The sequence below is a fragment of the Micropterus salmoides genome, unplaced genomic scaffold (assembly GCF_014851395.1).
Source record: "Micropterus salmoides isolate LMB-PRFRI ecotype aquatic unplaced genomic scaffold, ASM1485139v1 Ms_hic_scaffold_1, whole genome shotgun sequence".
NCBI lineage: Eukaryota > Metazoa > Chordata > Actinopteri > Centrarchiformes > Centrarchidae > Micropterus > Micropterus salmoides.
Window position 1 is genome coordinate 17,618,541 of NW_024040040.1, and position 15,825 is coordinate 17,634,365.

A 15,825-nucleotide genomic window follows, 5' to 3' on the forward strand; every position below is an offset into this window, starting at 1 on the left:
CCTTGTATGGTTACAACCAAATCACTGCAAGCTACAGACGACAAAATACCCCATTAAACAAGGAAATGATGAATATCAGATGTGCAATTGTGGCTCACATTGGACACAGGTTGAAAACCTCCAAATCTAAAAGCCCGACTTGGAGTTTTCTGGAAGAGGGGCATGACCGCATATCATAAATGTTAGGTCATTTAATCGAGGCTTCAATTGTGGGAGAGGTCTAACATTTGGCACAGGTTTATAACCAAAACTCACCTGATTTGCAAGAGCTTGGGTTTCCACTCACAGGAAAAGTTTGCAATAAAAATGTGCAATTTTGTAACACTTCAAAGGCCAGGCTTCTATGGAAGTTGAAAACAAGCATGTTTTCATCATTACTGGATGGAGCCGATGTTGGACGGTGCTGGTGGGTCTGTTCCGGACTGCATTCGCCTATCAGTTCCTGTTTAATTAGGGGTGGCTACCGAGTGATTTTTCTCTTTCAACCACTAATAGCACAGTGAAGCGAGAATGAAGAAACAACGCCAAGCCAAAATCAATGGTATACACAGAAAAAGCGCAATAAAATATGGGCTTACAAGAACACAAGATGCTCAAAGAGATTCCTGAAAGCTCTTTTGCTGCAATTACTTTTATGAAATCCTCAATTTATGCTTGTGTCTGCACTTTTCTTACAAGTGAAAAGATAGTTTGTGTTACTTTGTACTGAAATTTTAATCTAAACTTGCCGTTTCATTTTTCCTTGCCAGCCTGTCACTTATTGACAGAAATAAGTTAGTGGGTAGGCTGAGCCTCTACTAATTCAGTCTTGGCCTCTTGTGTGGTTGCATGCTAAATGCCATCCTCCCTGGTCACTACTGCTTTTATAACACTTCCCGGCACATACTTTGGAGCTGACGCAGCTGGAGGATCTTGTAGTTTTCACAGTTTACCAGCCACATTTACTGTTTGTGTGCTCTTCTCTTGAAGCCTGCAGTAGAATATCTTCAAATTCAATCTGAAAAACAAATGTCATGCATGACCTACTAGGAAGGAGAGGTATTGCTATTTGGCAATCAAACTTTAAAGCTATTCACTTTGAGGCCTTCAAGACGATTTTCTGTGATTTATTGTATTTTTTTCTCAATATTTCTCTTAAGTTTGCCAAGGTTTCACTCCTCTGATGTGTCAAAAGATGAACTGCCCTTAGGGAAACTAGGTATGTTATTAAGGCATGGGAGAGACAGAGGTAAGAGACAAATAGTTCAAGAGGGATAGATATACAGGGACAGCAGCCGTTTCATAAGCATCACTCTTAGAGAACATCTTCATGTTATGAGACACGAGGGATACATGAGTTACGGCTCTTTTGGCAGTTTAAGAGGGTTTCTGGGCAAGGTGGAGAAAGTGGTGAGACTTATGACCAATTTGAAAAGTGGAATGCCAGGACAAGAGCACCAGGTTCATGGTTATGTAACGTCTTCAAATTAAAAATGTGCACATGAGAAATGCATTGTAGAAAAGTGTTTAAATTTGGTGCCGTAATAAAACCGCATTCCTTTCTGTTGTTTTGACCCTCTAGTGGGAGACAGGACATACAAGCCTTGCAACCTCTTGACCATTTCTTGTTTAACTGCCATCCTTGTATTAGCTCAAGGTCAAAGGTGAATGATTCCCATCATCAGGCTGCATCCTCTCTCAAAGGTGTCGGGAAGAAAAAGTGTGAGAATAAGTTAAGGACAGCACTGAGTAAAAAAAGAAATTTCCTGCAAAAATTGTACTTGACCAGGTGCTCTACTTGATGTCTTGTAATGCCAAAGCAGATGCAGGTTACACTGAGAGAGAAAACACGTGTTTGCCTGTTGTGTTGACCAGTTGCTCCCGGTCTCTCTGCGACTCTGCCGCCACAAATCACTACTCGTCGGGTCATGAAATGCTCCCGAGCCTCAAACAGCAACTCAAATGAACTGTCTGTCTCATTCCCATGGGAGCAACTTTCCCATGAGAGAGTGGCAGACTAGCCTACATCCAAAACATGCAGAGGAAAGCATTTTCAGCTGAACTGACATCCCAGAATCCCTTTTTTGTTGTTTCATGCTCCAACAGCCTTTTGTATGTCCTAAAAACACTTAAATTCAGCTTGAGCTTCTCTTTCTGAAGACCCATTTTAAGATATGAAAGACTGCAAAGAACCACAAATTCAGAAAATGCATTCAACATGCCAACATGCCAAACTACAGATGGAATATACTGCAAGACAAAAACAACCTCTACGCATCTGAAAATCTCCTCCTCTAGCTGTCTTACCTGCACAACGGTGCCCCTTTTTCTCACGCTCTCTCTTCTCTCCCCCTCTCCCTTGTTTCTACCTCTGCATTCTCCCTGCCTTCAGACCCCCCTCCAGGAGAGAAAGAGGGCAAGAGAGGGAGTACCAAATACAGACACTTTCCTCCACCTCCTCCGCCCCTCTCGCTCACAACAACAGCAGTAATCCCAAACGCGTGCCAGAGAGCTACTGAACTCGATTCTGTGTAAATGTGTGTGCGCATGTGGATGTCTGTGCAGCCTCTGGACTGGACCAGGATACACTCTTTATGCTGCTGGCTTTGGTTCCTCCTGACAACTGCCAAGAAATTTTGAAACAAGCTATATAAGGCCAAGAAAGTGGCTCGGGGCTCCTTATGATTCCGGTACCCAAAACGAGAGAGCAAAAGCCGTTCAGGGGCAGACAGTAACTGTATCCCTCTGTATCCCTCCCTCTGCTAACCCGCTCTGTCCGTCTATTTCCCTCTCTCTCTTTCTCCTCCCTCAGAGCCCTTGCTGTAGCTGTCGACACATGCTTGACAGAGGGAGTGAGAGGGAGAATGGGAAGGAGAGAGGAAGAATAACTTTTCTGTTCTTGTTTCTGTGCTGCTAAAAAATCCCTCTCATTTCAAATGTATGATGCTGATTTGATGATTTTTTTTCACAGTCCTTTTTGCTGACATTGGCTTTAATTTCCTAACTGTTGGGTCAACAGACTTCACTGCTGGATGTATAAAAAAACAAAAACATAATTGCATTGCTCTCTCCTATCAAATATTATTTTCTTTATATCTGACCTTATTAAAACCCAACATGTAGAAACGTATTGAAGGTGACACCCTTCCCTTTGCCAAAACCTGCTCATTTGATGAAGGAGACACAATATAGAAATGTACAAGTAAGGAAATGTTTCATGTTATATATGTTATATGGGCTATCTTTTGTTTCCCAGAAAGTCAATTACTGACAAAGAAATGTACAATATGTTATACGGTGACATTAATTAAGTTTGGGATTTAACAGGCTCATAAGCAATGCTCTATCAAGGTGATAAAACAATGTTAAGTATGTCTTATTTTGAGCTGTAAGAGAAGGCCATGGATCTCAAAACAGCCAGTACAGTCAGATTATTTTGACTCGTTTTCAGCAGTAATAAGGCTGTTTCAAGAATGTTGTAAAAATAAGTGCCTGTGTCTTGAAATAACAGCACAGCATGAGTGAGCAAATTGATGTACAATGAAAAACAGGTTGCTTTTAACTTGATAATATTTTCACAATCTTTCTAAGAGTATAAGTTTAAATTACTCGATTACTGACATTTTGTTTGCAGTGCAACACATATTTATTGTAATTTTGCCCTTTATTTCATTATTTTATCTTTAATTATGATTCTGTTTTATTTTAGTGTGTATGTACATTTTATCTTAACATGTGTATGTAGTGATTTACTATGATTATATTTACACTTCAATCTTAAGCACAAAAATGTGCTGTCAGATGAATAAGGTTACTGCTAATATGATTCTATATGCACTGTACTACCCAAGCAGCGCAGGTCAACACAAAATCCTCTTAGACAACTTTTTTTCTAAAGCATTTACTGTCAAATTGTATGAGTGAAATTAATTAATCTTAGTTGCACAGCTGTACCTTGCTTGCACATTTACTCCAGAGCAAAAACCTGAGATCAACAGACAGGTTCCCCCAAGATCCCTCTTTTCTAAAATACTTGGGAGGAAAATATTTGCAAGTCTCCCGTTGGGTTTTAAACATTCGGGGTGAACTTAGCTCTTGACCTCCAGACGAGGACTACAGTTAAATTGAGCCATCAGTCATCTGCTAGCACCCGGTTATTAGGCTGCCTGTACCGCTTGTCTGCCAGTGCTATCTCCCGACTGCTGCGCTGCATCTATACTACTGAAGGGCGTCACTATGGAGACGTGCTGTGATGGCTCTTTGATGTGACGTGTTTGCGAAGGGGGAACAGACTTTCTTCTGTGAGGGGCTGCTGAAGAATGAGGAGGCTTGGCTCTTGTGAATGTGTGTGTGTGAGTGCACACGTGTGTGTCTCATCATTTTCTCTCTCTCTCTCTCTCTCTCTCGCTCTTCCTTTTTCACCTTCATGCTTGGATTGTTACTCTCTTTTCCACGCCAACATTCTTGAACGCTCACCATGCCTGCTTCTATCTTACTGTGTTTTTGGTCTTGCTCCATGCACTTTCTTTCTTTGGAAGATAAAGCAGATAAAAAGGAGAACCTTAGAAGGATAAAAAAAAAAAACACTACACCACTGAAAAAGAAGTCTGTTCAGGGGCAAATTGCAAAAGTGAATTTAAAATCCACCTTATTACAGTCAAATGGCATATTACATTAAAATTTTGTATTTTAATGTATAGTTAATGATTTTTGTTGTGAGATTTATGAGTGGGTGGGCCAGTGCATATGTTTGATTGACAGCATGGGCACAAGATGTAATGTAAACAAAACTGTGTTGGCAGCACAAGGTGTATCTCCCTTGCTTATGGGGTTAAGATGCCAGCAATAAACCCCAGTGTCCCCAGTTTGAAACTGACCAGTGGCCTATGTTGCATCTCTCTGTCCCACGTCTCCTTTTATCTGTCCACTATTGCTATCGAATAAAGACAATTAAATTTTTAATAAAATTAGTTTACATGCCAAGGACAATGTCTTGTTAAGTGGTACTGAAGAATAAGGACCGAACCATTTTAGCATTTAACTGACCGATGTTAACATTTCTAGATACATTTTTTGAGCTGTGACTTGCAAATTAGCTATCTGACCTGCAAACCGATGTTTGCAGTGGAGTGAAATGTTTCCATATTTGTATATAACAATTTTGGTTATTGTTTAAAATCTGCAGTTCTTTTGTATCAGGCTGCTGTCAGCCTATGATGCTGTGTCATCCAAATATAGGTTGAAATGAAATTATTTTATTGCCTCTATGTGGAGAAAGTCAAAGTTGATAGAGAAATAATTATATTGTCTACCAATTTTATTTAAATTTGACTTTAAAGTGGCTGTAACAATGTTACAGCCACAATGTTGTAGTGCATTTTAATCCCACTTGAAAATAGCCTGATGACATCATCTTCTTTTTGGGTTCTTGTTTGGTTCCACGTCTAACACTCCATTTTTCTCTTTCGTCAATCAAAATCTTTCATGTCCATACAAATTCACATACGCTGAGTTACATAAATAGTCCTGAGTTTTACAGTAGGTGGTAAAATGGGGTTATGGGGTTGTACCCGTGCCTCCTGAAATATTAAAGCTTCTGGGTTGCATTTTATGGAGCGTGTCATTTGGCCTAATTAAAGGCCTCTCCCTGATTTCACACATCATAGATGTGGATTACAATGTTAGGATGCCAGGATTAAAAACCTCAAAACACTTGACCTCAAAATTCTACACTGGAGTCATAGTTCAAGTCAGGCTTAGAAAAGCTTGGAATGTGCATGAATTGACTTAGGCTTTTGACTCACTGTCAAAGTATGCTGTTGCAGGTACAGACGTTGAGAGTATTTCAGTATAAAGTCTGACAGAGCTTCCTTCCTTTTTCTAAAATGAGTCGCTGTTTTGCGCACATCAGTGCCTGTGTTATGTAAGTGTGAGTGTGCACAGCCTGACAGAAAGGGATTTTGGGGCACTAGAGATGAAAAGGGATCGTCTGGGTCTCCTCACAGCAGTAATATTCCCTAGATTTTCTTTTGCATGACGAAGGAACTATTGAATCTTCTAAAATTAGAAACTCAGCATGTGACTGGATCCCCATATCCACTTTAAGATGAGAATGTACTTTCTTAGCTTGAGGTTTTTTAATAGGTTTGGGGAAAACTTGTCCATTGAGGTATAAACACAGGCATTGATTCCTTTTATGTTACTACAAACTGTTCTGAGATAATACTTAAGTAATCTAAAGTAAAAAAAAGTAAAAAAAACATTTACCAATTTGAATGCCACTGGAAAACATGAAACACATTTATTTATTAGTCTTGGAAAACATCTTTTATAGAATTTCTGTTCACTTGTAAGATAAATAATGAGATAAAATACGCAACTGCCTTGCGAGAGTGGAAATATTACTATGAACAACGCAAAAGAGATCCAAGAGTTTTATGGTCAAAGAAGAAGCTGCTCGCCACCTGACAGAAATTTGGACAGGATTATGATGCTTTGGGTTTCCAAGCAGCATCATAATTTTTATGGTGCATTGACTTGTAATCATGGTAAATGATGTTACTATCATTGCATTGTATTACCTTATTAGCTGGTTTGCTATGTCTTGCGTTCTTGCTTGCTTGATGTTTGGCTGTGTTAGCAAGGTTGTCTAAATCAGCCAAAGGTTACACAGACAGAGGTTTTCCTTACTAGACTTATACACTCGGACATCGCTAACGTTACTGTAAGTGCTCTTGCATCAGTTATTGGATAGTTTGTTGGATAGCTTGCCACCCAAGTTTTAAGCAACATCATGCTGCTGCTGGTGCCCAGCAGTGCTCAGCAGCCTCTGTGGACATAATGCTAGCTAATGGCAGAGGCGAAGAGACCGGAGAGGAGGTTTACGGAGTTAGCTAAGAAGAGAAAAGGAGAGTGACCAAGCAAGAGGCTCCCAGATGTAGGCAAGACCTTTGTAAAATAAAAAGCTGCAAGACAGACGCTGAAAAGACCTTCTTTGTTACACAGTTGCACTAGTAAGTAATATTGCTATGTCTTGTGTTGTTGCACTTGCTTGATGTTTGGCTGTGTTAGCAAAGTTGGCGACTTGCTAGGTTTTGATTGTGATCTAATCATAACAAATGCACGCAGCTGTCCTTATTTACCACAGCGGTGAATTAGCCTCAGGAGGGGTGCCAATTTGCACAAAAAGAACCCAAACACATCTTACAAAATGTTGCATAATGTTTAATGTATCTCATACCCTGTGTTATTCTTGGACTGCAACCATGACTCACTTCCTAATCGTCCTGTTTCGTCCCTGGTGCTGCTCCAGGATCTGTGAACATCTACAACTACAGGAAGTGGAAAAGCCTAATTACGAGAGCACTTTGTCCGGCTCCAGCTGACAGCAGCGATAAGTAAACAAGTCGTGAGATTTTTTTGAAGTTAATTGCAGAACAAGAACTTGCCAAAACACTGAGTGCTGTGGGAGGGTGGTAGCAGAAATGGCCACTAAACCCAGAGAAGAACTTGGGTTAAATGTCAGAAATTCCCTACCTGGTCCAGGCTTCTTTTTTCAAACATGTAAACAACATTTTACAAAACGAAGCCAAGGCAAAACAAAAGACCTCTCCAGCATTGTTGTTTACACAAGAAATATTCAAACTTCTTGCGCTCCCTCTCTTTTCGTCTTGTCCAACCCCTTCCTATCATTCCTCTCTGGCCCATGAGGTTCCCTGCCAAACCTCGCCTGTGTCTTCCAACCCACTAGCCCATCGAACAGCACAAACCACTGCAGCAGCATTCCAGGAGGCTCCTCCAAGACATGGCGGGGATAAATCATATGAAATAATGAGGGCTTGTTTCCATAGAGGGTGAGAAAGAACAGAGCGCTTACAGACGCTACGCTATCCAGTCAACACAAGAAGACACACACTCTTGCAAACACGCATACTTACGGTGCGCTACTGGGTAGATCTGTTTATGTATTCTTGTTGCAATGATGCCAGACTGAACCCTTAATCCATGCAGTGGAGTGTGCTGATCTTCATGTGACCATGAATGAGTTAACCCATAAAACAGCTGGAACCATCAATGAAATATAAGTGAGTTGCCAGTGACACATATGCATCCTCACATGCATACATACTGTATGTGGTCCAGGCACACTGCTGGGCTGGACATAAACCGCAGGTAAGAAGCTTGAAATTTAACAGCTATAGTTCCTCATAAAGAGTTGTACTGCATGATGAGAAACATCTTGTAACAATGTACCTGCAGGACCACCGCAAAGAGTCCCAAAATATATCAGGAGTTGCAAATTCCTTGTAAAACAGTGGATGTTTTCATGTCTTTAGGTTTTTAAATAGTCTTATAAATGAACTAATCTGAGAGGAAAAAATGCTGTATCAACCTGTCACAAGCAGACATCCATTATTTATGATGATTCGCTAGATGAGAAGTGAAATAAAAATGAATACCTAACTCTCAACTTTTTGGAGCTTTTTAGCACAGTGTTTTGGATTTCCACAAATTCTGCTTTAATTACTGTGTTTGTTGCCAGTCAGTGACCAGCTGGTTTACATAGTGGAACATCGAGCAGCTTTAGAGCCAGATATTATTTTTCAAGAGATACAGCACACTACCTCAAATCAAGAAGGCGATGCTCGCAAAAAAATATAGTAAAGTATAGTAGTAGAGAAGTGAAAGTATCTGCACACTTATCTCTATCGCAAACACTGATTTTACTGTATTTTGTAAACTTTTGTCATCAGAGAATAACGCTTTTTTATGTGTGAATGTAAATGTAAATGCTCCGTACTTGTATAGCGCCTTTCTAGTCTTTTCGACCACTCATCTGCATTCACCAGTCATACACTGAGCCTAAGTGCTCAAACAGAAACTAGCATTCACACTCATTCACAGAACAGCCGCCAGGGGCAAATCGGGGTTCAGTATCTTGCCCAAGGACACTTCGACACGCAACCAGGGGGAGCCAGGGATTGAACCACCAACCTTCCGATTAATGGCCAACCCGCTCTACCTCCTGAGCCACAGCCGCCCCATGTGTGACAGGAATGTTTGAAAATGAACTGGGTGTTTTCGGAGATACTGTAGGTGTGTGGATGCATTAACTTCTTTTCATTGACCAAACCTGAGGTAAAAGGAGAGTGAATTTTAGACTTTATTCAGGTGGCCAGAAACTATATGTATGTGTTTTCAGCTTGTTCCACTACTGTTGCCATAGTTGCAACAGTAGTGGAACAAGGTCATGGCAAATATAAATGCTCTACAGTAAATCTACAGTGTCCAATAAATGCTCATACTTTAAGCATATTATATAGAGTGAGACTTTTTAAGGACTGAAAATTAACCACATATTGACATATAGTCAAAATGAAGGCCCTTAAAATTGCTGGGCTGTGGTATGTTTCAGTTTAAACACCAGCGGGTCCAAATGATTAGTTTGTTCCTTTGAGAAATTTAAATGCTCTTCTTCATGTAATTTATTACACCAAAATTGCCTAGCATAACTTGAAAAACCCCAGAGAACCCACAGTTTAAGGTCAGGTATGAGGACCCAATACACCAGAATCCTGTTTAACAGAGACCCTCTGTCTCCAACCCACAACCAGACAGATTTTGGGCAGCCTCCCAGCCACAACACCCTGTCCTGACAAGCACCCCACTCACTATAGACAACCATAACAGCCCCACTCACTATAGACAGCTCACTGAGGTCACTAAGCCTGTGCGGGATGGGAAAGCATCCGTTGCCAAGCTACAACATCCTCTGGGCTCCAACAACAGACGTCCACACAGAGATGGTTGCGGTTGGACGCAAAGGAAAACAGAAAATGAAGGGCAGCCAGAGACGATTAGCCGTTCTTCAACAAGGCACATTAACGGACATCTGTCTCTTTGATGTTCTACACAGACATTTTCAGAAGCTTTAAAAGTTAATGATCGAACCGCATGTGGTTACAGATTTTCAAACAATTTTTATGGACTTTAAAGGTGCAATAATTCAGATTATTTTACTGCACAAGTAAAATGAATAGCATATTGCATATCTTGCTTCAGAAACTCACTTTCCCCCTCCTCTATTTGGAGCAACTGCTTGCAAGACATTTATGTCCTCAAAGTAATTAAGTAATGGAAAAGGCAGATGTTTTATTAAAATATTTAGTAGTGTTATATACTATATAAATATCCGGTCAGCGAACTGACGCGATCAAGGAAGTCCCTTAAACCCGCATTAGCCAATGGCCAGCAGGGGGCGAAGTCTGGTTCCATTAGAAATAATGGTAGAATGACCCTACTTCTCACCTGATTTATTACCTCAGTAAACACTTTCCTAATGAGTTTATGGTCTCAATCACTAGTTTCAAGTCTTCTTTAATACAACATGATGTTAATTTAGTAAATTATGGTCCCATTTAGAGGAAAATAGACCGTAAAGCAGAGTATGTTTACTTTCTCTGGTGAGTATGTTTAGTTTTAAGCCTTAACGTGAATTACAGATGCACCTAGCTAAGCAAGCTAGCTAGCGCCACACATGGCCATTAGCTCCACCGTCTCGTCCAAATATGGTTACGTCTGCTACTGCTGGATGCAAAAAAACAAAATTGGCGGCATCGTATTGGCCAAACTCGAGGCTTCAAAATGGCAGTCCACAAACCAACAGGTCACGATGACTACGTCCACTTCTTACAGTCTATGGATGCCAGAGACATTTTCATATTGTCATGTTGTTGCATTTTGTCTGGTCACTCTGGTCAACAGAGTTCTGTAAATGGCACTTAATGCTCCTTTTACTAATATTTAATTTTAATTAAAATAAATATGAATTTATTAGAATCAGCCATAAAATAAGCATGTGTATTTGTTGAATGTGAAATCCTACTAAAGTAAACTATTCTCACAAACAAACATGACCTCAGTGTGTTTAGTAGTAGCTACGGCCCTGATTGTACAAGGCATTAAATATATGATTACTGAAATATTTTCCAATTAAGTACTTAATTGTAAGTAAGTAATTATCATATTGCAAATGTTGACCTTATAAATCACTTTGTATTACTTTTGTTCATCCTGATCTGCAACAAAATGACTTACTAATATGAAACCTAGTCAAAAATATAAACAAATTAAATTTATAAAGTGATAGTGTGTATAGTGCAGACACTTAGTATAAATAAATTATACATATATTGTCTCACATCATATGTTAAAAGCATTTACCTTCATTACACCCTCATTAAAATCAGAAGGGCCCCATTAAAGTGCCATAAAAACACAGAGATGCTGCATAAAACGTAATAACACTACCATTAAAACAGTCAAAACAACTGTCCTGGTCTAACGTCCTGGTTACAATACTGCATAACAAGGGAAGTTGCGGCAGCTTGAAATAATAAACACATAAAATGAAATCAATGCAGCGCGGCAGTTATCTTCACGTCTGGTGAACTGCAAACCACTGGCAACAACCTCATTGTGCTTCATGACAAATTTACTGTTCAAGGTCAGCGTGGAGTCAGCCGAAGACAGCATCGCTGTCTGCCAAAATCCACACTCGTATTTGCACAACAACTTGACTTTTCCGCACTTTTACTGGCTAAAACAATGAGCATGCCACTGCCATGTTGTGTCCTGTTTGTTTTGATTTGAGTCATTTCACTGGAAAGCGCCAACATAGATGACTGGTGCCGAATTAACCAATTTGGGGATCAGCACATTAGCAAATAAGGATTAGAAATATCGTGGCAAAGCTGTAATTTGAAGCCAGATTCACTAAATTCAATTCCTTCTTCTGCTATCAACAATATCATTTCTTCAGAAACACTCGCACACACACCTTTTGTTCCTCCTGCAAAACATTGCCTGTCCAATGTCTGTCACCACCGGAATGAATGACTCATGACTTTGGCTATTCAGATTATTCTTCAACTGCCACCACAAATGGCTTTGCCTGGTTTTAGAGGTATTTGGGAGATTTCTCCTCAGATGTTTTAGGAACACACAGCTTTTGTTCCTTTAGTAAAATTTTGGTAGAGCGATGGTTTTGGGGATTTTTTGGGGGAAGGGGAGAGGAGGTAAGAATCAGGGCAGACTGGAGAGGAGAGGGGTGGAAAAGAGAGACATTTCTACATTTCTCCCCTCCAGTCACAACTAAAACCACTAAGAATAGCCTTGTTACGCTCTTCCCCTCCACCCTTTTCCTCCCTTCTCATCGTCATTCATTCCTCCCTTCCTTCCTTTTCATTTTCTCTCTCCATGCATTCTTCCCTTTTCCAATTGGGATCAAATACGGTGAGTGTGACTGTGAAGAGGTAGAACTGTGGAATATGCGATTCAATGTGAGGAAGCACAGATGATGCACCACATGGTTTTCCTTCCTCTTCAGTTTTCAGGATTTTTTTTTAAACATAATGCGGCTCAGGATACGAACAATGACTCATGACTTTTGCTACAAACTTGCTTGATTAGAATAGCTTCAGCAATTGATTGAAGAGGTTCAGGCAAGCCTATTTTAAGACAATTAAAACACACCTGTGTTAAAAAAAAAACACACAAGGGTCTGCGTTGGTGTTGTATCAGGTACCAGTGAGAGGATGACATATGACCCAGGAGAGACATGGAAAGATGGTTTTGGAGTAATAAAACCACAACTTCGAAGGCTTGTCAGATGCTAAAACATTGCCTAGTGGTTTATAATACTATGAGAACTAAAAGGTAACTCATCTGTCATTCAATGAATGTATCCTGCACACAGCCCGTGTAAAAACAAAAGTGATGTTGTGGTTCTGATGATGGAGCTATTGATCATAGCAGTCACACGCTGTAAACAGCGATACAGTTTGTAGTCTTGTAGAGTGATAATATACAAAATATGGTGATGAAACAAGCTAGAATGAAAACATGTCCATTTTCAAACTCATTTCCAACACATTCTCACTCCCAACTTATCACATACGGATGTCCGGTTAGACTTTCAAAATAAAAGTTGTAAACTTGTTAACGTTGTGAAACGTTGCATTTTGGTTAGGTTTAGGCACCAAAAGTACTTAATCATGGTTTGGGTTAAAATAAGTATGTTACGTACGTCAGTTAACTTAACGTTACTTGCGTAACTTATGTAACTTAAATAAAAACATTCAGTGTCACATGGAAAATGAACACCGGCCTCTTGGTTGAAAGTCCGGTTTCTGGCCCACCATCCACCCCAACCACCTCCTTACTCTGCTCTGACTTCTCTGTTATCCTACACCTACCTTTACAGGACTTCCCCCAGTGCGTTGAACTATGAAGCTAGGGGCTCACCAGTGCATTACAAACTAATGCAAACGGATCCTGACCATGCACCCATAAGGGACGATTTGGGAGTGAGAACGGGTTGACTCAATGCATCAGAGTTTCTATTGGCCAACCGAGCACATTCGCATGGTCAAATTTGAAAAAAGGAGTTGGACCGGAGCTGTCTGTACATTGCAATGCTTGAAATGATCGGCTGTGTGGGATTCAATAGTCAAGGTCAATGGGAAATGGAACGAATATTCGTAGAATGGAAATGTAATGCAACCGAACCTTGTGGCGTTCCCATTACATAGTATTCCGGTACTGTCAAAACACGTGCAGGTACGTAATTGGCCAATGGATCCCTCTGCATTTGCATCCCTGTTGTCCTCATTGAAGAGGAGAGTGCTGCATCTTTTTTTTCACGCAGTCATGATATCGGTCTAAACCCAGCATTAGTCTGAAACTGCCTGTCAACAGTCTTAGCTTAACATCTGTGATCACATATAAAGGTTTCTAGACAAAAATATGAACTCTTACAAACTATAACAGAGCAGCTTTAAGTTCCTTCCTTTATGTTGCTGTCTCTTTTGTTATTTAATTTAAATTAATAATATTAAAAGCATAAAAATATTAAGTAACCAAGGAAAGAGCTACAGTAAAGATGTACCTGTGCATTTTATGTTAAAAAATGTGTGTCTGGATGTGTATAATACAGATGTGCATTTTATTGCATGTGTGAGGGTTGATGGGCCCACGTTGGCATGTGGGTGTACACAACCAATGATATCAAGTAATAACTCATTAATAATAAGGAGTGAAAGATGGTTAGTGTCTTACCTTCACTTCACATTTTTTATGGCAGGACAACCGGCACGCTGAAAGAAAACAGACACAGTTAGGGTTGTAATGCTTCATTTAAACAGACAGGAGCAACAATGTCACTGGACAGTAGAAATACACACTTAATGCACACAATCTCACACATGGTCATCGCACAAGGAACAATTTTGCAAGTGAACTGCTCAGAAAAAATGAAAAAAGAACACACAATCAATTTTTTCTTTCCAAACAGATGCAGGTATGGACATTTTCATTTACTCAGGAACAACAGTGTTTGCTGCTGAATGGACTGAAAAGGAAACTGCAACAAGGGCAGCTCTCATTCTGACACTAACATGCTGTGGTGCTGCCCCCAAGTGGCTGCATAAAGCAAACATCCAAACATCCATCCATTGTTATTTTGTTAGTATATTTTCACTTTTTGATTCATGCTTGAGCTTTAAAAGGACCTTTAGACAGAGGTGTTAAAATGGAAAAAAAAAACTTGGTATAATAAGCTATATAAAACAGGTAACAGCTATGACTGCACGCCTACTAAAAGAGGTTTAAGTCTGAATTAGATTAGAGTTAAATATTGTCATCATTAAAAACAGTGATAGAGTAAGAACATGTTGACCTACAGGCATGAAATGGCCGCATTTTGATGTCTTGGCAGGTACGACCCTTGACCCCCCCCCCCCACACCTGCTTGCCTCGCTGTCAACCTAGGTGGTCCCCAGGTGGTGTGAGTGTGTAGATGTGTTTTTGATGTGTGAGCAGAACAAGTGAACAAGTGAACAAGGGAGAAGGGACGGTGTGGGTGTATGCATGCTCTGGGTGTTCTTGCAGAGAAGCGGACAGTAAGAACAACACTTAAGATAAACCTGTGTAATGGTGATAAATGTATTATGGGGCAATTTTGAGTGTGAAGTGCTGATTATTTGTAGATGCTCAGTGAATATGTGCACATTCAATAAGAGAGGCAACTCTTTAAACTAGTGTAAAAATGTTCAAGTAACCCTGATGGGTGTAGACACGGTAAAACTGTGTAGACTGAAGTATTTGTAACTTCAACAGGTCAGAGTGCAAAAATATACACTCACCTAAAGGATTATTAGGAACACCATACTAATACTGTGTTTGACCCCCTTTCGCCTTCAGAACTGCCTTAATTCTACGTGGCATTGATTCAACAAGATGCTGAAAGCATTCTTTAGAAATATTGGCCCATATTGATAGGATAGCAGCTTGCAGTTGATGGAGATTTGTGGGATGCACATCCAGGGCACGAAGCTCCCGTTCCACCACATCCCAAAGATGCTCTATTGGGTTGAGATCTGGTGACTGTGGGAGCCATTTTAGTACAGTGAACTCATTGTCATGTTCAAGAAACCAATTTGAAATGATTCGAGCTTTGTGACATGGTGCAATATCCTGCTGGAAGTAGCCATCAGAGGATGGGTACATGGTGGCCATAAAGGGATGGACATGGTCAGAAACAATGCTCAGGTAGGCCGTGGCATTTAAACGATGCCCATTTGGCACTAAGGGGCCTAAAGTGTGCCAAGAAAACATCCCCCACACCATTACACCACCACCACCAGCCTGCACAGTGGTAACAAGGCATGATGGATCCATGTTCTCATTCTGTTTACGCCAAATTCTGACTCTACCATCTGAATGTCTCAACAGAAATCGAGACTCATCAGACCAGGCAACATTTTTCCAGTCTTCAACTGTCCAATT

General features: G+C 40.3%; 1 protein-coding gene across 11 annotated transcripts in view; it reads right to left on the reverse strand.

The window, feature by feature from the left end:
- tns1a (tensin 1a) overlaps positions 1–15,825 on the reverse strand; it is a 106,503-nt gene that overhangs the window by 60,752 nt on the left and 29,926 nt on the right. For 10 of the 11 annotated variants that reach the window (XM_038721203.1, XM_038721300.1, XM_038721261.1 and 7 more), the window contains one exon: positions 14,098–14,135. In XM_038721203.1, coding sequence (XP_038577131.1) covers positions 14,098–14,135 — 38 coding nt within the window. Of the gene's footprint in view, positions 1–2,286; positions 2,670–14,097; positions 14,136–15,825 lie in introns of those variants that run through there. The other variant, XM_038721283.1, reaches the window with a different exon arrangement.